The 23,606-nt window shown below is 34.5% G+C and overlaps 1 protein-coding gene across 6 annotated transcripts in view; it reads left to right on the top strand.

Moving 5' to 3' along the window:
• The first annotated feature begins 797 nt into the window (after positions 1–797).
• Hr3 (nuclear hormone receptor 3 ROR-beta) overlaps positions 798–23,606 on the top strand; it is a 99,850-nt gene continuing 77,041 nt past the window's right edge. For 5 of the 6 annotated variants that reach the window (XR_014426842.1, XR_014426843.1, XM_083054343.1 and 2 more), the window contains exon 1: positions 19,771–19,960. Coding sequence is in view for 4 of the 6 variants with exons in the window: in XM_083054343.1 (XP_082910469.1) it covers positions 19,771–19,960 (190 nt within the window). In the remaining 2 variants the exon portion in view is untranslated. Of the gene's footprint in view, positions 1,541–19,770; positions 19,961–23,606 lie in introns of those variants that run through there. The other variant, XM_083054386.1, reaches the window with a different exon arrangement.

Below are 23,606 nucleotides of genomic sequence, written 5' to 3' on the forward strand. Positions count from 1 at the left end.
AAAAAACGAAGAAGATAAAGGAGAAGGAGGAAGAGGAGGAAAAACATAAGAAGAGGACCATAGTGAGGAAGACAGTGGTTTTGGTGGGGAATGAAGAAAGACCGCTCGCATTTATGCTACCGCTCCTCGTCTGGTAGGGGTACGCGAACGACGGTGAACCGGTGGTGGAGGCGGAAGAATGAACTGGTGAACCCATGTAGAAGGGGCAGGGTGATGGTGGCGGTGGCGGTGTCGGCGGCGGCGGTGGCAGCCGACGGTGGTGAGGGTACAACGATGAACAGCACACCGTGCGCGAGCACCTGTGGATCACCGCGGTAGAGTCACTCACCAGCTACCACCACCGGACCACCGCCGAACCTCGAGAAGAATAGGTAGAACCGAACGGAACGTACAGAGAGGCAGCGGAAGAAAAATCCCGAGCAACCAAGATCGAGTCTCGCATAAAAACACCTGGCTGGCAGTCATCCTTAAGTCATTTAAAATTAATAGGTGATAATCGCGCCACGATTTATTAACAGTTCATCGAAGAGGCAAAAATCACTTCCTGATCATGTGTGAGACTTCAATTGTCTGGAGAAGATAAACGAGGATAATATCTGATTGGTGATTATATTATTGGTGATTATATATTAATTACGGAAGAATAATTTTTATACAGGAAGGTAAAAATAGCCGAAATTGCGAAAGAGTACATCAAATACTATGAGTGCAAATTTAGGATTACAGTGATATACAAGTAAAGATCAGAATATAGCAGCTCACATATACACTAATTTGAATGTGATCTTTGGAAAATTATAAAAAAAATTTGGTGATAATCTCTCTACTATTGGACTTTTCATCCTGCTGTCACGATTTGTCGATTTTTATTCGCGCCGATTCCGGTTTCAAAAGTAGCATCGTTGTCAGTGACGTCGTGTGGGAACGCATCATGTTCGCAAAGAGCAACGAACTCGCTGTCCAACGATTCGAGATTTAGTCGATATAAAATTAATTTTATACAATTTGTGAGCATTTAATTTATCGAGCCGATTTAAGACATTATCATCTAATAATCATTAAAAAGATTAATTAGATTTTACGTGGAAAGACTGAAAGAGCGTAAAATTGTGGCCTATATATTGAAAACTTGTACTCGCGTCTTTGAAATTGGAGCAGTGCGACAGAAGAAGAAAAAGAAGAGCTTGAATGTGTGCGAGCGTTCAAACAGAAATTTAAGAAATCATAAGTGGAGGACGAAGTCGTAATCGATCTTGAATCGGGCGTCGCGACGTTCGATATCATGTGGCGGAGACGCGTTCTTTAATCTTTGATGTTAAGAAGTGTATATGTGGTTGAATGACCAGTGAGGAACCGATTGAACGGATGAACCGAAAAGGACGGAAAGAATTATTCATTACGCACGGAGAGTGATTAACGGATTTGCTTAAGTGGGTGATAAGTGAGAGAGTCGAGGTGAGATAAGAGCGATTTTTGGAAAAGGCGGCGTTGGTGAATACCAGGATATGCGAGCTCTACAAGATGCCTAGCACGATAAGAGGTGAGTGACACGTCACATCACATCAGTTTATAAAAAATAAAAAGAATTTTATGCAACCCGTGCCCCTCATGCGAGAATATTTTGTGACACTTTTTGTGTTATAACACACTATAAAATATTATAAGTATTTTTTAATTATACACATGTGTAAATCCATTAACGATAATCAGAAAAAAATAATAATTAATTCGTATAACGTCATGTGCATTATAAAATTTTATTTGATTCCGACAATAATCGCGATAAAATTTATTCCTGGCGTAAAAGGTGAAAGACTTCGGAGAATCTCACGATATAAGCGAATTCGAATGTGTAGATTTAATGGGCGCTATCAAAGATTCACACGGCATCGATTCTTCGAGCGCTTTAACCCTTTCGTTGCGGCTGACTAATCTAACGGAGAAGAGACTCGCATCTTTTTTGCCAAGTGCTGGCTTGGGTCATTGTTGTAAAAAACATACTGTATATCGCGTTTATTGTGTTGGTGCAAACTAACAATGACATGTTTTCATAAACATCATAGTAAATTGACAGATTGGAACACCGATGAATCCCTCGTCAAACATCTGCTCATTGATATCTCAGAATTAACGTGTAAATTTTTGAATTGACGAATTAATAATCATCTATAATAATGCGATATTTTTTCATGATATCTATCTACTTTGCATTACACACATTTCGTTTATGACATAATGATCGCATAATTTGTTCCTTCATAGATAATTTTAATTTTTCTGACAATCTATTTTATCGCTGTTTTTATCATTTTTGTAATTAGCTAGATTTCTAATCCTTTAGAAAACGTGTATAAATTTCTTACTTCTTTTTAAAGAGTTTCGCTAACTCTAGAGTTTGTAAAACAATATTTATTTTTTATATATATTATAAAGGATTATAATGATAAAAGAGCACACTGTTTGATATGCATAGTATCTTGACAAGCGAATAGCCAAAATTTTCCATCAATGTTCCATTCTGCATTAGCTTTACCTGAATTTATAAACTTTTTTTTTATTTATCTTGAAGAGATTTAAATAATAAATTAATCTCGAGTTGTTCAAAAATGTAGAGAGATAGTAAAAAAAATACTAAATTAGAATGAAAAAGAATTAAGGAAAAATAATTACTAACTATGGAGAAATAGACTTGTTTGCAAAAGATAACAGTACGCGATCATGTTGCGGTCATGATGGCAGGGTCACTCGAGGTCAGTAACATACTGACGACGTGCTCGCGTAATCCGCGACGCTCTTCTGGGATCTATCGGATGTACGTTCTTCATTTGATCTGTGAGCATCTGTTTCGATCTCTCGAAATTAATTTCTAATAATTATATCAATCTCAATTATGAAAATTTTATTTAATTATTTATTAGAATTGGGAGAAAAGCTTATATTTCAACAAAGATAAAATATCCTACGGTAACACAATCGCATAATAAATTATAATAAATACATTACAATAAATAAATTAATAAATTAATGCAATTTAAAATATCACTATATAATATTAATGACATTTCAAAGAGACGTAAATTGTAAATGATATACGTTTAGAAAATGGATTAAATTTTCACAAAGCAAAAATTAATTATGATTTTGCTTAAAAAATATAAAATCTTAGACAATACATTTTTTCAAACTTACGTAATTTCACATTCAAACGCAAATATCGCTATTATTATCGATTCTATCCCTTGATAATCACAATATCATCATTATGTATGTCGACTGGTCCCTTATGAATACTTAAAATTAGTATAATTTGAAATATTTCCTTTGCGATATTTTAGTCAATTCTGTCCAAAAATAAAATAATTTCATCAATATTTAATTTGTAAAGAAGTAACAATTCTATTAGATTTGGAAAACAGTAGATGTAATTAATAATCGGCTGACCGGGTTTAATATATATATATATATATATATATATATATATATATATATATATATATATATACATAGAATACATTATTAAAATACATTGTTAAGCCATCTATTTGTTCTGCGTATTATAATAAATGCACATAATTAAATCAATTGATGATTTTTCTATCGTGACAAATTACATTAATGTCCTTAATTGATAATCTGCTGTTATTCCGAAAATTATCAGAAAATTAAATGAAAAATATATAATAAAAATTTTGTCCATTTACATTTCTATAATAATCAGAGATTCGCTTTAAAGACTTGAATGCTGGAATAGGATTAAAATGAGATATTATAGTAGAGACATTAATAAGATTAACTTTGGAAACGTATACCATTAAAATTATCTAATCTCCTCTCTGTGCGCCAAAATAATTAAATAATTTATTCTATTAAAGAGAATATACATATAATATATTAACAAATTATAAAGATTTACAAAATAATAAAAGTACTGCAAAATATTTTTTATAAATTAATTAATCATATATGTAATAATATATGAAATACATAATAGAAATAATATAAAATAATGTAAAACAAATGTAAAAAATATAGAATATTAAAAATTTAAGAAAACAAATATCCGGAAACGGAGATAACGGAAATAATAGATGTATAATAATGGACGTAAAGTTAAATGATAAGCTATAGATAGACATGTCGATATTAAAAGAATGTATGAGAAAGCAGATGCATGTGTCAAATTACATTAATGGGCTGAAAACGATAGCTACGTAGTCATTTTAGAACAACATCACATACGAAGATAAAGATAAGCACACGAAGCAAAATATGCACTATACAATATAACTTTAGTGTTACTATAGAAATATTGTTTAAAAAAACATACCATATATATGAATAATAAAACAGACACACAAATTGCAGAATATCAAAAAGATTAAAACTTAAAACGATTGAATAGACCATCGGGATTATTGAAGAAATATTGGGATCTGGATTCCAAGAAATATTACGCAATCAAAAATTGAGCAACATGGGAAGAAGGAAATAAACGTAGTGAGAGGAGAGACCTCGAAAAGGTGGGGCGAAGGTATCAGGAAGGGGTGAAGGGAAGGACAGATAATGAAAGGCGAGATTCTCTTGCTGCGACAGGTGGTAAAGACCTTGGTAAACTTAAGGGCGTTGCGATCGATTACCTAACTGGGGACGGCCATGAAGAGGATTTCGGTTCCCGATTCGGCCCGGACCCCGATGGGCCGGCGGCGCCCATCGCCCGTTTGCCGAACTATAAGCCGTCGACACTCGGTACACGAACAAAAGCGAGGGTCAATGAACCCTTGAGCGTATACCGCGTGCACGCACGCACGCACGTGATCCCACCACGCATTCGTGCGCGCCCGTTCTCCGTCTTTGTCCTTGGTGCTCTCCCCATTTTTTTTTATCCTTATCAGAGAATACGCGATACAAACGATGTCGTGAAAATTTCGGCGTTGGCAGACCCGAAAAGAATTTATTTGAATCGGTGAAAATAGGAGAGTCAAACTGAGACATGTAAGAGAGCTCCACTGTGCGAGATAGATAAAATTGTGGTCTAGCTTCATGTGACTTTGTATGCCGGATTTTTTCGTCAATTGAAATGATATACGAAATGCTATGAGAATGACGCAAATCACTATGAAAATTCAGAATTGTCACGTCGCGAAAAAACAAAGGCGTCATACTGCAATGACATGCAATCAAATGTAGATATTCAGCGTGGCATGAAAATAAATTCACAATATAGACATACAGTAATTTCTCGTGTAATTGTCTCTCTCAATGTATATTTTAATATAAATAATTGAAAAATTGAAAAAAAAACTAAATAGTTATAAACTTGACTATTTTTGCAAACAAGTAATTTATTTTACAGACATAATTTCATTTTTACATATTTTTACTTATTTTTTTATTACAGTTTATACATATTTCAATTTTGCTAGTATATTTCAGATTTTATAAAAATCATGTTCCGATTGTGATAGACAGAAAACGAAGCATACGAATACAGTTCATTACTTGTTAAAATCAATTCTGCACCCGTAAAATCAATCATCAGAGTCTGTCTACCTTGTTGTTTGGAATTGTTAGATAATACAAGCCCATCATCAATGAACAATGCAAATGTTTTCGTTTTATTAAGCTTTTAATTAACACAAATTCAGAAGTAAAAGTATTCTGATGATTAACAATTAATATGGTTTACGACATTTACAAATATAATATTGCTTAATTAATCACCACTTGTAATTTCAATAGCGTTTGCAATATTTGAACCCTTATGCATCTTACATTAGAGAACAATTTTCTTGGAAATGAATCTTGGAATTGAAATAAATGCTTCTCAGGAAATAACTTTTTTAATAGACGCAAATTTTTTGGATTACGATTTATTCGTATTTGATTATATAGACAGACATATATACATACATACATACACACACACATATATATATAACATCGGCGAACAAGCATTCATTAATTTCGCTATTTGAAAGGACCTAAAATCACCCTATTAAGCTACAATTTTCCAGAATGGCAAGAATGAAAGAGGGTGGTAACCTCGGATATTTATTTATATCGCAGCAAGTAATGTAAGTACAGCCTGACCGATGTAAAGACATTAACCCAAGCCCGTCACATCGCGCACATCGAAACGCACGGAGGGTATAAGCAGGCGATGAACCGAGCCTGTATATGTCGATGAGAGCCTCTACCCAAATTACGCTGCCATGTACCGTTATGGTAGGCCCATGACCGAGCCACTCTGAGCGATTTCAAGCAAGTCCGAACGATCTTATAGTACTTCTTCCCGTACCTCGAGCAATAATCAAAAGACGCATGCATCACGCAAAAAACTTATTGTAAATTATATTACAAAATAGGTAACTTTATACTGTATAATGAGAAAACGAAAGTAATGAGATTATTTTACATTTGAAAAAATGTACATATTTATATGATTCACATAAATTTAAATTTAGTATTATATAACATCTATGAAATTATTTAAATAATAATTCTTAACTGCTGCATTTTTAAACGCGAAGTTCTTTATCACTAAACAGAAATATATAAAGTGATAAGTTCCAACTATTTCATCTTGATAATATAAATTTGACATTGACTTTTTTTCTTAATTACAAATTAATGACAAACTTAATTACGTAAAACATGTAAATAAAAAAATGTAAATAAACATTAGTTTTTTTTTAATATAATACATATTTATTCTTCGCAAAAAGGATACAAGTTTGTGTTGAAGAAATATTGCGTATAAATAGTCATTCATATTCCAGTAAACAAAGACTATTACTGTAACTTTAGAATTCGAGGGCCATTATTAGGCGTGACTAGAGATACAACCGATACTACGAAACCTTTAAGTACTATTAATAGAAATTCTCCTTCCTCTATCTCACAGTTCGTGTGTATCGAATCTTTTTTTATTTTATTTTAAAGTTATCACAACAATTTTAATAACTATCTAGTAGATATTTTAATAGATAACAAGCTGAAATTGGCAGTGAACTCTCAAACATTAATTAAATGCAAGATTATATTATTTGAACATGTTTCAATAAATATTCCATCAAAACTATTTTTAACAATAATAATTTCGAAAGTGATTGATATTTAAAGGCACCGATATCTTTACCCCTATACCAAATACAGCATCGAATACTTTCTCTTTAAATATCGATATCACGCGTATCGGAGTAGTAAGCTCACGGGTGATACGCGCGTATACGTATGTACATTATGCGAGCGTGCGTAGCTACGCGCGTAATTGCGCCACTCGTCACGCGTCTACCTATCTACCTACCTACCTACCTACCTACCTACCTACCTATCTAACTCAAAACCAGACTCCTTCGCTCCTTAGTTCTCCAGTCATTGAACTCGCGCTACTCGTTCAACCCACCAGCTGTTTCTTACTACTCCACCCCCACCGGCGTCTCGTGTCTCATCTTTCCCTCATCCTTCGCTTCACTGTACTACTACTACTATATTACTATACCGTTTCATTCGGAACCGACCCTGGACCGTGTCTCCTTCAACATCTTTACGATGATCTACAGTAGCATTTCCGACCTGCTTTTGTGCGAAAGATCGATTTGAGAATGAGATACATCCCTCTCTCTTCTCTTCTCTTTTCTTCTCTCTGTATCTCTTTCTAACGAAACATTAAATTTTTCTCGAATTTTTTTTATAATGTTGAACGACTAGAATACACGTGTCTCCCTATTACTCATAATTGAGAATTAATTGAGAATTAAAAATATCTTAATTTCTGAATTTAATGTATTTTACATTTATATTAACATTATATATTTTTATATATGAATTGTTTGTTGAATTTTCATCATCAATTTATAATATAATTATATATTTAATATATTTAATATATTCATATATTTTAATGACGTTTGATTATAAAATATCACGCACATGTCATTAATTACTCCAAAATGCTTTTTATTTCGAATATATATGAATATATGAAGTATCCTCTTTTAAATAAAAAAAGGGAAAGATTTTCAAATGGAAAATTATCATAAAAATGTTAAGTGAAAATGTTAAGTGAAAAAAATATAATATTTTTTAATGTAAGCTTAAATTTAAATAAATAATTTTTATTACTGTTTTTCATATTGCTTCCATATATTACATATATCGAGTATATAATAGTATACCTCTCGATGAGATTACAGTAAAAATTATTTATTTACAATTAGATTAAAAAGATAAAGTATAAAAATTGCCATCCGGTAATTTAATTACTTTTTATGAAGGATATATAGAGTGATGAAAATACTGTCTGCGCTTACGCGCTCTAAACAAGTTCTTTCGCATCTTGATTGTCGAAAAGAGAAGAACATGCGCGAACTCCAAGATTCTCATTCAATAAGAGCAGGAAAGTCCGTTAGTTCGAGTGCGAGTTCGTTGCCCGTTAACGTGCGTTAATGTTATATCGATCAGCGAAGAATTTAAAGATGAAGCGATTCCAATCTCTTCGCTATAATTAGCTCTTCCGCGACAATCGCCAATAAATCACATAGACGTTAGAGATTTATCGGTATAGAAGAAGCTTGTATCAACATTTAATGAAGATTATAAATTAATTAATTAATCAACTAGCGTTAATGCTAAATAATAATCAAGGTAATTATATCTGAAACTACTATACAACATGATGGCTTTAATATTTCTCTTAATGAATACAGTTATATAAAATATATTCTGTATTATGAAGATATATATATATATGTCTATTCACACACGAGTCTAGTATCTATTTTTAAATCTAAAGTTAAAGATTAAAATAATTATTTTATTTCTCAGAAGAATGCGACAATTAAGAACAGAAAGAATTTTATTAAGCTAGTTCAAATCAGAAGGCAAAAAATTTAAACAGGATTGCAAAAAATATTTCATTTGTTTAGATCGGATTAAAAAAATTAAATTTGGAATCCAGAAGAGAAAATATATCCTCAGATGGCTCGAAGAGTCATTTCAAAGTACATTTGAGAGAGACGGAATGCGCGATAGCGAGAATCGACTCGTAACGAGCTCGGTCACTGCCACGCTCTATTCATGACTCATAGAACGATATCTCCTCTCTTCTGAATTCAATTCTCATTGCTGTTGACGCGTAAGGTCGCGAAGGGGAAGGTCGAAACCACGTTCAACGCCCTTTCACGTATTTTTTGATCCTATCCGGCGCACGCAATAGTAATATTGACATAGAACGATTAAATGTGTGTGTGATAGTTGATATTGCATATATCTAATTAGATAACAAGACAACTAGAGTTTGATAATTTTTTCCAAAACAAATTTTTAACTATTTATGTTCGTTTTAAGATGTCTTTATTTATATTATTTTTATATTATTAATATTTTATTAATTACATGCGATAAATCAAACTATCCGGATTGTCTTGAATTATTTTTTTATCAGATTTAAAACACGCGTGCGCGTATTTTAAAATTTTATATCATATTTGTTATTTTAAAAGGAATATATATATGTATATGTGTGTATGTTTTTAAATATATAGTCTATTTTAGATATATAGATATCAAGACGACTATCACAGTGATAAGTTCTCTGTTTTTTTCTTTTTTAACAGAAGCATAAAATAGCTTAGAAAGCAAAGAACACGAAATGGGACAGATTTAATGTCACTAAATCAATTTAAAATCTCAATATAGAAACCTAGGACAATAATGTAAAATAGTGAGAGAATTACATGTATGTCTATACGGAAATGCACAAGCTAATGTATAGATCGTAATAATCTGTGAACATAGCAATATGTGTATCCTAGTATTTTTAAATCCATCATATTAATAAGTCACGCTTAAACTATTAATAATTTTTATAATTATTTGTGTCTTTCTCTCTCAAATAGAGGTTTTTCATAGATTAATCACACAGACATACATATATTAATTTATTCATTACAGTGATCTTTAATTTTTGGCGAAAATAAGAAAAGCCTCTTTTCGGAAAAAAGACGAGAACTCGAAAGCTTAAGTCGTACTGAAAATCGCGATTCGATTGCCGAATCGAAGCCGTCACGGGCCGAAAGAGCGACGCGAGAGCGAGTCGTCGCGTCGGCAGGTATTCGATAGCACCGCAAGGGTCGACGACCGCAGGTGTTACGCGCCCGTTCGCTCGACTCGCTCGGCTCGGCTTGTCCTTACCACAGCCGAAACTCGCGCTCGCCCGCTCCTCTATCCGGAAGATCATCAAAATTCGCGAACGCGGATCGTGCAACGCACTCCCTTCGCGATCTCCTACGCATACATTGAAGGACAAATCTCGCGTTGCTTCATGAATATCTTCAGAAAGCGAAGATATCGTGATAACTAACCGCGAAAGAAACCTGTGAATGACAAAAGTCAATACTATGGATTATCGGTAAATCAAGAACGTCAGTCAGACTCAATAGAGCGCATTAAGTTTTACTGTATTTTAACGAGGGTTTGAAGACATTATACGAAATAGTTATAAATAATCCGAAATATTTTTTAATGATAAAGATATTATCTTTAAATGAATTGTTAACTGTTACATTCTTTCGTGATGATATGTCTCTTCAGTTTGTGAAAATGCAATGATTCAATACTGATGAGAAAAAATATGTGATACCTAAAAATTTAAATTCTTTGTACACACATATACTTAATAGACTATTATAATAATAAATTATTATGTACACAATTATGAATTGTGCAAATAAATATATCAATTACAATCTCGTCAATCTTCAAAAATCTAATATTAGCATCAAAATAACAATGAACGAGGTATAATCTCGTATCGTAGCCTATCGCAATGAACACGCAAACGCGTTTTGCCTTCTCAGACATTCCCTTTGCTCATCGAAAAAAAATTTCGCAGCAAAGAATGGCCTGGAAGGAAACCCGTAGGCGTTAGTAATTAACCCTTTGTCTTCGATGTACCTATAGAATGATATACTCAACTTTGTATCGTTCTTTGCACGCGTGCCTATTATATCGCGATGTACAATATACACGACGGCACATCAATCACGACGGCCTGCACGTGATGGCTGTCGCGTGATTGAACCGCGAGGGGGGTCGACAAAAATTCCTGACGGTATCTACGCGGAACAAAGAGATGGATTGCGGCGCGCCTCATAAGACACAAAGAATGAACAGCGGGATGAACAGCGAGAACTTTAGGCAAGTCCGCGGCAAAGTCACCGGCCGTGGCTCACCTCCACGAGTGCTCACCTCTACGAACCTCGTGCGGAGGACGTTGACCCCCTCGTCACCACGTGGCGAGAGAGCGATGTCTCTCCTTCGCCTCGAAGCACCTTACCTGCTTGATTTGAAGCAACCACCCGGCCGTGAACCTTCCTAGGGCCATTCGTTTATCTTTTCCTACCTCTCGCTCTTCCTGATTCCTATCCTTCAGTCTTTGTCACTCTTTAAAACTCTCGTTGGCATATATAAGCCAACTGGTATTCGTGTCTATCTATTCGCGTAAGCAGATCACGTAGTTGAGAACGAATTGGCGATGACGCAATAAAATTAATTGTTATTTAAATTAGAAGCTACAAATTTTTAAAAAAAACTTTCGTTACTTTAGGACTATAGTAATTGATATGGAATCGTTATCTCTCAATTCAATCGATCCATTAAAAGTTACCTATTAGTATGTTAAATTATATTTACCTAATAATTGTCAAATGCAAACCTGAATAATTTTTCACAAGTGTGATTATATTATATAATTAAACATACTGTAAAGAATAATTTAACATTTGAAAAATGTTTACAAATTGCTAGAGAAATTGAAAATTATAATATTGAAAATTTTAAATTATTAGAGAAATAATTTTTTAATTATTTAAATTACATTCATAATAGATATAAATTTAGAATTTAAAATAATTTAAAATATCAAAAATTTATCTAAATTTCAATTCGATAAGAAAAAATAGTTCTAGTTAGATATATGAATCATTTATCTGTCATTAGCGCCCAGTGAATTAAAGAGATTGCTCTGTTTGCAAACTGTCGACTTAATAAGAATACTGAACAGCTCGCAGAAAACAGAAATGATTTCGCGATGACGAGGCGAATTACATGTGAATGTTTCAACGCAAGTGATGTCAGCAATCCGCGATACAAAAATACTCACGTTGTCATTAGTACGTCGTATCGCAGCGATTGCATCTGCATTTTTTCTACTTCCGCGACGCTATGTTTCCGAGCGTCGCATTCCGTTTAGTACGTGTCAGCGACACGGAGATACTCGGCGGCGTTCTCGCCAGAGAGTATCGAGATGGAGACGAATGACCGGAACCCACGCGTATTCCCTTATCGGGCGAGAATCTTCCGTGGCCTCCCTTACTTCCGCCTTTACACATCGTTTCTATCTCGAGCTGATAAAAGCAGAATCCGCGAGATCGAGATTGTAGGAAACCGAAGGCGTACGCAAAGGATTGAAGAATTATGGATCCAACCATCTCTGAAAGAGAGATCTATAAAACGAAGATCTCTTCTTTGGTAGGATCCGTAGTATTGTTAATAAAGACATTACATATGAAAAAGATAGCTAGGAGATTTAATGATTTATATATATGTATTATAGGAATATCTATGAAAATGTATGTGAATAATTATCGATTTATTGATTCAATAATATTAAGAAAAAAAGTCTAAAAAATAATGATAATCTATTATAGGATTAAAAATATTAATATAAAAATGCCTCGAATAAGACATATAAACAAAAATGAATAAATTTATACGAAGAATGTAAAAAGGATATAGAGAGAACTTATAAAAAGAATTAGTGATGCATAATGTATATATATAAAATTTTTAGAAACAAAAGCTCTTTGTGATAGAGATTCAGAAAAGTAAAAAGTGTTTATTCATACATTCAGATTTAAGATTGATACACTTGAAATTGTTTGTTCTGCAATACTTTTCTTCTAAATATCTCTTTAAATTTTCAGTAGTTTAAGTTTAAAATATATTCAGCTTTTTCTCTAGCAATTAAAATTAAATGCTTCGAATGCAACTTATCAGTATCGAACTTGAAATCATTCTGTTCGCCGACAAACAAAATTCGACACGAGGTTCATTTATTATCGCACGTGCCGTGATATGCACCGACCATTTTCCCTGCCACGCAATTTGCCGAATTCCGTATGCCAGCTTTGTTTTCCTGCACTCTTCCCGGGCGCGCAGGGTCGACGATCCTCCGGAGGATGATTATTAAGCGCGGTCGCGTGGACCTTCGGTAAACGGCCGCGGTTCGTGCAGCAAAGTGCACTGACCGCAGATAGAAACACGTGGACGCGGCCCGCCGACAGGAGAACGGAGGGTACGGGAAGGAGAGGTCCGGGTCGAGGGGTGGAGGTGGCTGGGCCGGAGGGGGTTGTGGAAGGGCCTGGTGATTTTAACCGAAGCCTTCGCGCCAACAGGAACGACCAAGAGCGATTTTGCGAAACGCTTAACGATGCACTGACTCGTCCGTTAACTCGCCGTTTGATTTGTAAATAAAAGATAATATAATGACTAAGAACAAACGATAGGTCTCTTGAACGATAACGGTACGCCAATTCGAACGGTAAAAGACAGTCTTTGGCTATTTATAAATCGACGCACAAAAAATATTAAATGACTAAAAAAATTAAATTATAACAGATTATAAACCAAATTATAGGTAGTTAAAAATAAGAATTGAAAAAAATTATAAAAGTAATCAAGAAGCTTTGGGAATAAATTTTCCAATATTAGACGGATCTGTAAAATAATTATAGAAGATGACAAATCGAAAAATATTAACTTGTGATGTATCAAGATGTAGAACTCGAAAATTTTACTTTGAAAAGTCTATTGAATAATTAAAAGTTATAATTAAATTGTTCCAAAAAGTTATTAATATTAGATGTGTTAGATAATATAATTTTAATATAATTTTTACGTCTACAAGTTTATTACTCTCGATTATAATAAACTATGAATGTGTGTTTGTTACCATATAAAACTCGAGAAAAAATTAGAAAATATAAAATGGAAGAGATTGGAGGAAGAAATTTCGTTACCGAGCGCAACGGGAACGATTCGTTGCACGCGATGAGAATTTATCAGGACACGCATCGGCTCGCATAAAGCCAAACATCCGCAAATCGGAATCGTACTCACGCACGCACGCACGCATGAAAAGCTTAACGGCAAACGGTATAAAACTAGCGGGAATCCACGATTCTAACCCACTCTCCTTGATTCATGCGGAAAGTCAACGGCTGTTTTGCCCCGATTTACTTTTACGAACTCAATCGTGCGATGCTAAACGCATTTCGAAATTGTTCGTGTCTATTTTTAATTCTCGAATCAATCTAGATCAAATTTAAAAAAAACATTGAATCTCCTTAGATAATTTTCTTCAAAAAATGTTTTATTTTTTTGATCAAAATTATCTTTATTTTTAAAAATGATGTTCTATTTGCCGAATCTAATTTAATATGATTCAATTTTATGAGAGAGATTTTTTAACATACAGTCTTTTAAAATATATTTTAATTGTTTGCTCTTTGTTCGTCAAATCTGTTTAATACTTAATAATATATTTTGATACACACGCGCACACATATAATCTCTTAATTTATTCCTAACAGACAATCTACTGCAAATTAATTAATTAAAACTAAACTATTCTTCTTTATTTATATTAATAATAATTTAATTATTTGTCACATTTCAAAATATCTGTCAAAATAAGAAATATATCGAGAATTAAACTCTAATAAATTTTCGATAAAAATAGATTGGAGCCAAACGTAACAATGTATACCGTTTCGAGATATCGTGTATGTGGACAGAAATAGAATTTGTCTCACACGCGTTGAGAATTCTAATTTAAAACACGCAGAGTTCATCTCCGCACGAGAGAGAAGCGCGTTTGTCCTTCCTTTCTCCTTTACCCCTTTCTCTGTCGTCCTTTGTACGTCTTCCTAACGACGCCAGTTCTCTACCGCTGTGACGTAACACCGTAAGGTCTTACGGTATCTCACGACAAACGGGCCCACATTACGTGAGTGTCCGTACACGCAACCCGCATGTAGATATCTGCGTAGAAGAGAGAAGAGATCACTAACCGTTTCTCTCTTTGTGTATCCTTTTTTGAGGACTTCTTTAATTTATTTAGATATAATTTTGTAAATAAAAAAAAAACTTATGTAAATTATTATTTTTTAGAAAATGTTATTTCTTCATAAAATTTAATTAAGTTTAAATTAATAATTATAACATATATACTTTAACAGATAATAATTTTAATAAAAAAGAATATATTTCAGAGATTCAGTACTCTCTAAAATCTAAAATAAAAGAGATTTTATTTCTAATCTATACGTCTATTTATGACTTGTCTGTATAATATATAATTATATAATTTGTTGTAATTTGTGTTTCAATTTAAATTATAAATATTTTTCGAGAAAAATAATTCTTTAATTAAATAAGGAGACCGAGAAATAATTTCTACATGCTTCTAACAAGATGACCAGTTCTTTGATCAATGGCCGCACCGGTCGTGCGGTGAGTTCATCGGCTGCTGTTATTCGGCGATCGGTGCGGCTGGCCGACAGGTGAGCGGCACGGCGCACATACGCACGTACACACATATGTGAGATACAGTTAGGAGTACCGTTCTGAAAATGCAACGGCTCTCGCGTCGGACCTCGATGCGAGCCTCCTCAGGACTCAAAGGAGAGGGATCATTTCGCGCGTGGCTCCCCTCCTGGCTTCGCATCCCGGAGACGGTTTTAATGCGAAACGGACACGCTCGAGCTGCAGATCCGTTCGAAAGGGTGGGCGATAACAGTATGAAGCGAAATGCTATTGAAATTTAAAAAGTGTCTAATACACAGAGAGGATTTTCTCTTAGAATTTACCCTAAAAATCATGCTAATCGTGGGACAATATGGTATGGAAAGAATTTTATGAGAATTTCTCTGATCAATATTTATCTCAATAAAAAATAATATCTATCACAATAAAATATAAAATATGTCTGATTAATTTTACTAATTATATAGTAAAATTGTGATAGATATTATTATTTTTTATTGTGATAAATATTAATCAGAGAAATTCTCATAAAATTCTTACCATATACCATATTGTCTCACCATTACCATGATTTTTAGGGTAAATTCTAAGAGAAAATTCTCTCTGTGCATTACAAGATTTTATAATCATTAATCTCTTCGCAAATTATGAACAAAAAATTTGTTTCCAATATATATATACATATACATATTATATTATATATATTTGAAGAGAGAAATTTATTTTTAAATAATTATGACAATATATTAATTTAATAGAATTATTATCTTGTATATCATGAAACAAAAATTTCAACCATAATTTTTCCAATAGTAAAAATTTCGATACTTTTTGACAAATGCATTGATATCGTCCCACTTTGCTTTGTCAATTATTTATTGATAAAAAACCTAAATACTGAATAATATGAATCACTACCCTCTATATTTATATCGTTTTTATCATCGAAAAAATTGTAGCAATGAAGTCTTAGCAGGGGAAACAACAGACAGGCAGTATCGCACAACCTATCCTATCGTTTATCCGATAAGACTATCCTCCAACGAACTCGGGGTAGTAACGCGATCGAAGGAAGGGTAGCGAAGTCGCGCGGGAGTCGCACATGCGCAAGGGTGCACCACCTCCGAATCGTGCAAAGGCCGCTTTACGCTAGCTCATTCATTTATTACGCATTCAACTCCATAACAATGCTACTTCAATATAATTATATTTTGAATACAAATAATTCATAAAAAAACTTTCGCGTTAAAAAAATGTTCAAAACGTAAAAGTATACATAATAAAAATTATTAAATGTGTGGATTATATGTAATATAAAAAAGTATAAATATAAAGTATTCGCATATGCGATTATATTTTATATAGAACGTTGAAAGCAAGAAAGAACATAGCAGTAGACAAAAGAATTACAAGTACATTCAAAAGAAAAGTAATAATCAATTAATGGCATCGATTATAAATAATAATTTTTCTTCTAATTCGTTTATTTATTCATTCTATCATTTATTATATATCGCTATTTTATCCTGTTATTTATCTCTACCTTCCTTGTTCTACATCGTAACTTAAATAGTGAACTTCAATATAAGAAAAATTTTTTTCCTCTGCCATATAAATATTGCACAGAGGGTGAAATCCCTCGCTATAGCTAGTGTAATCCGGGCGGGGTGGTGTTGGCGAGGGTTCCGGGGGCGCAACGGGGCTGCTCGGGGGCGAGTCAAGTTCCCGGATGCCATCTGGTGATGGTCGGTGCAAGCAGGAGCCACTGGTGCCCCGCAAAGTGCATAACGCCGAAACGAAAGGAAGGCAGGAAGGAAGGAAGGTTTGAGCCCGGGACGAGGACTCGAGCTCCTTCCTCGACGACGAGCCCAGGACTACGCAGAGTCACTCATTCTGCGCGCGATTTGCTTGCGATTTCCAACGAAAAAAGTAACGTGCCTTCATTCGCGACGAGCTACGAGCCTCTGCTTCCATCATCGGTGAGCACGACGGACGATGACGTGAACCACGAGGCGCTCGAATCATCCCTGAAAGCCTGTCGTGCTTTCCCGATGCTATCTTCAACAACATCCGAGTGCGTCAACTCTCAACTCGCGGCATCAAGCTTCGCCGATGATCGCACAAAGACCTAAACACTTGACATCGGATACGAGGAAGCGTCTTAGGGGATGATATTTGTTGATCGTCAACGGGAATAATGCATTTCATTAACATCCCGAAGAATCTGGACAGGAAATAACCTTCGATGATACCGGAGGATATGCGAAGACAAGTGGTTCGCGGTGTGGACGTCCTTGGCAGTGTAGTGATCGATCGAGGATATCAGTGATCGACGAAATTGACGAGACGGCAATTGTCAACGAGGGAGGAGTATCGCGACACGGACAGCCGCGCTCGAGGAACGATCACACGAAACGGCGGTGGTAACGTTTTGTCGCGAGTGCTAAAGTATCTTATCCCGTGCGAGGCTGCTCGGTGGCGAGATATCGACCGTAGCCGCCGAATTAATCGTCGAAGGTCGCAAGCACCGCCTCGCTCTCTCACCGCTCCGAGCTCGATCCGATCGGCGATCCTATGCTCTTCAATCAATGATCCTTGCAAAGGACAAGCCACTGATCAACAACCATGATTGGATCCTCGAGGGATACCTGTCGACCTACCGATCGCACGAGATCACGAGCGCCTTCGTTGAAGAGCTTCCTCGCTTGCTCGAATCGGATCCGAGCTATCTCGAGCTACCCGTGATGACATAAATCAAACGATTCTAATAACGAGTTTTGTTGAAACATCACATTTGTCACAATCATCACAACTAACCTGGCGATAAATACAACTTGTAAATGAAGAAAAGAATGGGAAAAAATGAAAATGTTTTTTCGTCGAAACTTGCAATAAAAATCAATCGCTATTCCGTATAACGCGCTTCGTTGATGCGACTTTATAAAAGCCGCAATCGTTAAAAATCGATCGTTACAATTGTTGTATCGTTAAAGAAACCGATTTCTGCGTGGGAATATAAAATTGTTATATATATGAATAATCAATCATTCTCGAGGTAAACTATTGTTAAAGTTTTTCGTTTTTCGGCAATAGTGTGTTTGCACTTCTTCATCTCTCCAGTCGGTCGTACAGATCGAACTCGCGCCGGGTCTAAGAACTTCGACCGCTACGCTCCCTCGCTGTTTCGAGGCTGCGCATGAAGGAAACGCGTGGTTGAATCGAAGCGACCCTCTCCGAACGAGACCCACTGACCTATCGACTCGACAGGCTGCCATTCGAGGCCGCCCCAACTACCCCTGTTTCATACTTTCCTCCCTAATGTTTGTTGTCGTTCGTCTCCTTCCTTCTTAGTCCGAGTCTTAATTTCACCTATCTTTGGATGCATAAAAAAATCACTCGCTTTGTTAATTGAGAATGGAAATGACGCTTCTCTTCCCTCAAATGCCCGAAGCTAAAAAAATAGTGATTTCGAGAATTTTCACTCTCTAGTGAACAGTGATATTGAACAATCTTCCGGAAACCGTCTTTCTTAACCATCGCATTCTGTCCCTGTCTTTTAAAGCTGATAAATTGATTGAATCTCGAAGATGAATCAAAAGAAATGTTTAGTCGCATTTGCCGAAAAATCGATCAAAGACATATATATCGAGATAGAAATTCTCTCCGACATTGGCGCGTTGCATCGACATATTGTAAAAGCGTGGCGCACTGATACGTTAATGACAATCTAAATGAACACAAGAAAATAGAAGATCATTGCCATTGATATCAATCAAACACAAGCGACAACGAAAGATTAAGAAGCAGCACCAAAAATATCGGGCGCTTCAAAAATAAAAAAAGATCTTCCTTAAAATGTTCAAACGGTTACAAAGAGATGAGTCTAACGATTGCAAAGAGATGTAAATAAATCAACACTAATCTGCAATAAATACACGAATATCTATGAATGGACAAGAATATATAATGGGATAGAAGCTCAAAGCACTTCGTACTTCTCGAGCAATATCGAAAGCGACTGAATATTCAAATAATTCATTCATTTTCATCCTGTCGCTGGCCTTGACGCAACGCAACAACAACGACGCTGTCTTCAATAATTATCATACGTAGAAATGCCATAATTCGTATTTTTGCTGAAAGCAAACATCCGCGCGAAAAATGGCTGAAAGCGCTGCAAGTCCGGGCACTGCAGACATCGCTGCGAACAGTCCGCAGCAGCAGCAGCAACAGCAACAACAAACACAGCAAACACAGCAACCACAACAACAACCGCAACAGCAACAACAAACGCAACAACCTCCGGATATAAGCAGTTCGCAGCTGACATCCCCGCCGATCACGGGAACAGGTATGAAAACGAATGGAGAACATTGTTTGAAAGTTTCTTAGATCTTGATGTTAACGTTTCGCTTTTGAATGAATTATAAAAAATGAAGATATTAAGCAATTTTAATTTTCTAAATGATGATAGCAAAAGAGCGCGATATTAGGAATAGCAATAAATATGCTGGTCCACATGATGCAAAAAAATATAATGCACAGTTTGAGATTTTGTGAAATAATTGATTAATTATATAAATAATTAGATACTTATTTAAAAATATAGATAATTATTTGATAATATAGAAAATATTTAAAAGATATCTGAAAAATTATGAAATCTGTTTTAATATTTTTTTAATCATTTTGACACGTCAAAAATAATCGTATTTTTTAATGTTAAATTGTATTCGAAAATTATTCGATTGATAAGCAAAAATCAAAACTTTCATAAAAAAAAGAAACCGAATTACTCAAAGGTGGTCTTTCGCTACTGAAACATATGTCGTATCTAACATTTCACGAGAGAAAACATCTTACTTACAAGGGAACGATTTTAATGAACTTTGGATATGTTGTAGAGTATTGAAAAATATAAGACCCATATTTTTTTTAGCTACGTATCGACGTTTAGAAGGTAAAACACTCCCTTAAAAAAAAATCAGTTTTTTTTATTTCTGAGTTATACCGTCGAAACAGTAAAAGATATGAAAATATGTTTCAAATAAAAATTTTATGGTTCTTAATGTTTTTTAAAGCAGTGTAATCATATTTCAAAAATTATGAGGAGGAGGGAAATTTCGAACAATTTGACGTTTTCAAAAAATATTATTACACTGTTTTATTAAAAACCATAAAATTATATTTTTGAAATAATTTTTTTATATCTTTTACCGTTTCTCGTATTAGCTCAGAAATAAAAAGAAAGATTTTTTTTTCAAGGGGATGTTTCACCCTCTAAACGTTTAGATACGCAGCTAAAAAAATATGAGTCCAATATTTTTCAATACTTTACAACATATCCAAAGTTCATTAAAATCAATGAGGGACACTTCCAACTGTTCCCTTATTAGTCTTTCATTATTTACATTTAGTAGAATATCATCTCGCGTTTCACGATTTGTATTCTAAGATCGATACCGTATTGAGAATGGGCAGTCGGGTCCACGATCTCGCTCGCGTAACCGCGTAATCGCGTTGGCGTAACGCCGGACCATTACCAGCACGCGAATCGCGCGACGAGACAGAACGGCTTTTGCGATGCGCCGGTACTCTTGTCCGGGTGACGAGGGACGATGACGGCGTCGGCGTCGGCGGCGGCGATGACAGAGAAAGGAGCAGCGCGCAACAAACGAGAAAGAGAGAGCTCGAGTCGCTTTAGCGGATCTGTCGGTCGAGTAACGGAACGCCGGCAAGTACCGCTAGCACCGGCTCTGACGCGGTTACCGGACAACCGTTACTTCGCCGATGCACGAGTAGTCCCCACGTGCCGCCGCCTCTCCCGTCATCCTCGTCACTGAGGCTCCTTCGCGACCTGACGAGCACGAATACGCGAAGTACGAAGGAAAGGTTGGACCCGGTGGGAAAATTCGACGTACTTACGCGAGAAAACACTAAAATGCAATTTTTCTATTTTAATGTGTCGTTTTATTATTAGTTTTTTTTTCTATAGTATTTTGAATTCTACACAGAGGGAATTTTCTTTTAGAATTTATCCTGAAAATCATGGTAATCGTGGGGCAATATGGTAAAGAAAGAATTTTATGAGAATTTCTTTCATTAATATTTATAATAATAAAAATAATAATATCTATTACAATTTATTATAAAATATGTTTGATTAATTTTACTATGTAGTTTAGTAAAATTAATCAAACATGTTTTATATTTCATCGTGATAGATATTATTATTTTTATTGTGATAAATATTAATCAGAGAAATTCTCATAAAATTTTTTCCATACTATATTGTTCCACGATTACTATGATTTTCAGGGTAAATTCTAACAGAAAATTCTCTCAGTGTATCTAAGTCCATATATAGATAATTATAAATGGATAAATATAAATAGTCGGGAAGCAAAAATAGTTTTCTGTCAAAATTAACACAATTACAATAAAAAATTTGCTCCAACTTTATAAGATGCATGAGCTTTCCTACATATATGTATATACGCACAAATTAATCTACTAAAATTTTTACACGTAAAAATAAATTGATATAGTATTGAAAATATAATTATATTTATAGATTGTTAAAAGAATAAACCGATAATTATTACGGCAAATTGTTACAATAAATGAGAGAGAAAGAATATAAACGCTGAATTATTTTTATATAAATATTGCTAAAATATTATATGCGAGTTCTTGCGAACATATATTTAAAACATAAAAACAAAAAATCTTTTTCTCATTTTCTTTTTCTAAAATTTATTCTGACAAAAAAGCAGCTTGTTATATTGCAACAAATGTAAAATATGCAATAGTTCTATATTGAGAATCTAAACGCAAACTATTATTTTATATTTTTAATTATTATTAAAATATTATATCTAATGTCTTTCCAATGTCTGTCCTTTTTCACTGATAATGATTAACAAAAGATAGATCAATATCATAAATAACATGCTATTTTTCTCTTGTATAATATTTTTTCTGAGAGATACTAAATATATATTATATATTTAAATCACGTAGAATATTTGGAAGCAGAAAATACTTCAGAATGCACACACACACAATTCTCTGAAAACATTACAATAGAAAACATCATGCGAAATCACATTTAAAATGCTGAGTAACTGAAATACGCACATATGACTCAACGCAAATGAAATTTCCGGCTGTCAAATATTTGAAGATGATTAACACCTCCTTGACAATGTTATTTGAGAGTTAAATTTATGACATTTACCGTTACGTTTGATGTCTAACGATTGCCTAGCAGCATAGTCTATAGGATGTTTATAAATAATTGATCAGTCATAAGGTTGACATTAAAATATAATGGGTACGCGAGAGATATTATAACATTACATCAATAATCGTCAATCTATAGTTCTTACGTGACGTATTAGGAAAATACGTCAATAGGTAGAACATTGATTTTATATGACGTAGCGACGATGTGTCAATGGTCGGTAAATACGTAGATTTTACATGACACAGAGATAGATCCACCAACGCGCAATTTATTAGTCGTAGCTGTGAACTTTTTGTTTTTCCATCTACATTATAATCAGTATTACGATCCAGAAAAAAGACAGATAGCCAGTTGAAAACTACAATTAATATTAGCTCATGCTGGAGCAAATATGGCCAATAATAACATATCAATGAGCAGGAAGGGACACTTTAACGGTGTATAATTGTTATCCATCTGACATAATAATTACCTGAAGATGATCAACATGCAAAGAAAATTACCGTTTGTTTAATGAGTAATCAGAAACTGTCAAACGCAGACGAATCTGCCATTCGATTAAAACAAGTGTCATCAATCGAGATCTGCGATCGGGGAAGATCATGTCGCGATCGCTCTTAAGACGATAATTATAACGATAGCTTATCTGCGCGACGTTCACCTAAACACGTCGAGTTTAAAAGATGTTGCACCGGTAGGGGCGTGAACACCGGTTATCCGGTATAAGTAATTTTTCTTGACAACAGTT

The sequence above is a fragment of the Prenolepis imparis genome, unplaced genomic scaffold, assembly GCF_030444845.1.
Source record: "Prenolepis imparis isolate NDT839.2.m4 unplaced genomic scaffold, iyPreImpa1.0 SCAF_1, whole genome shotgun sequence".
Taxonomy (NCBI): domain Eukaryota; kingdom Metazoa; phylum Arthropoda; class Insecta; order Hymenoptera; family Formicidae; genus Prenolepis; species Prenolepis imparis.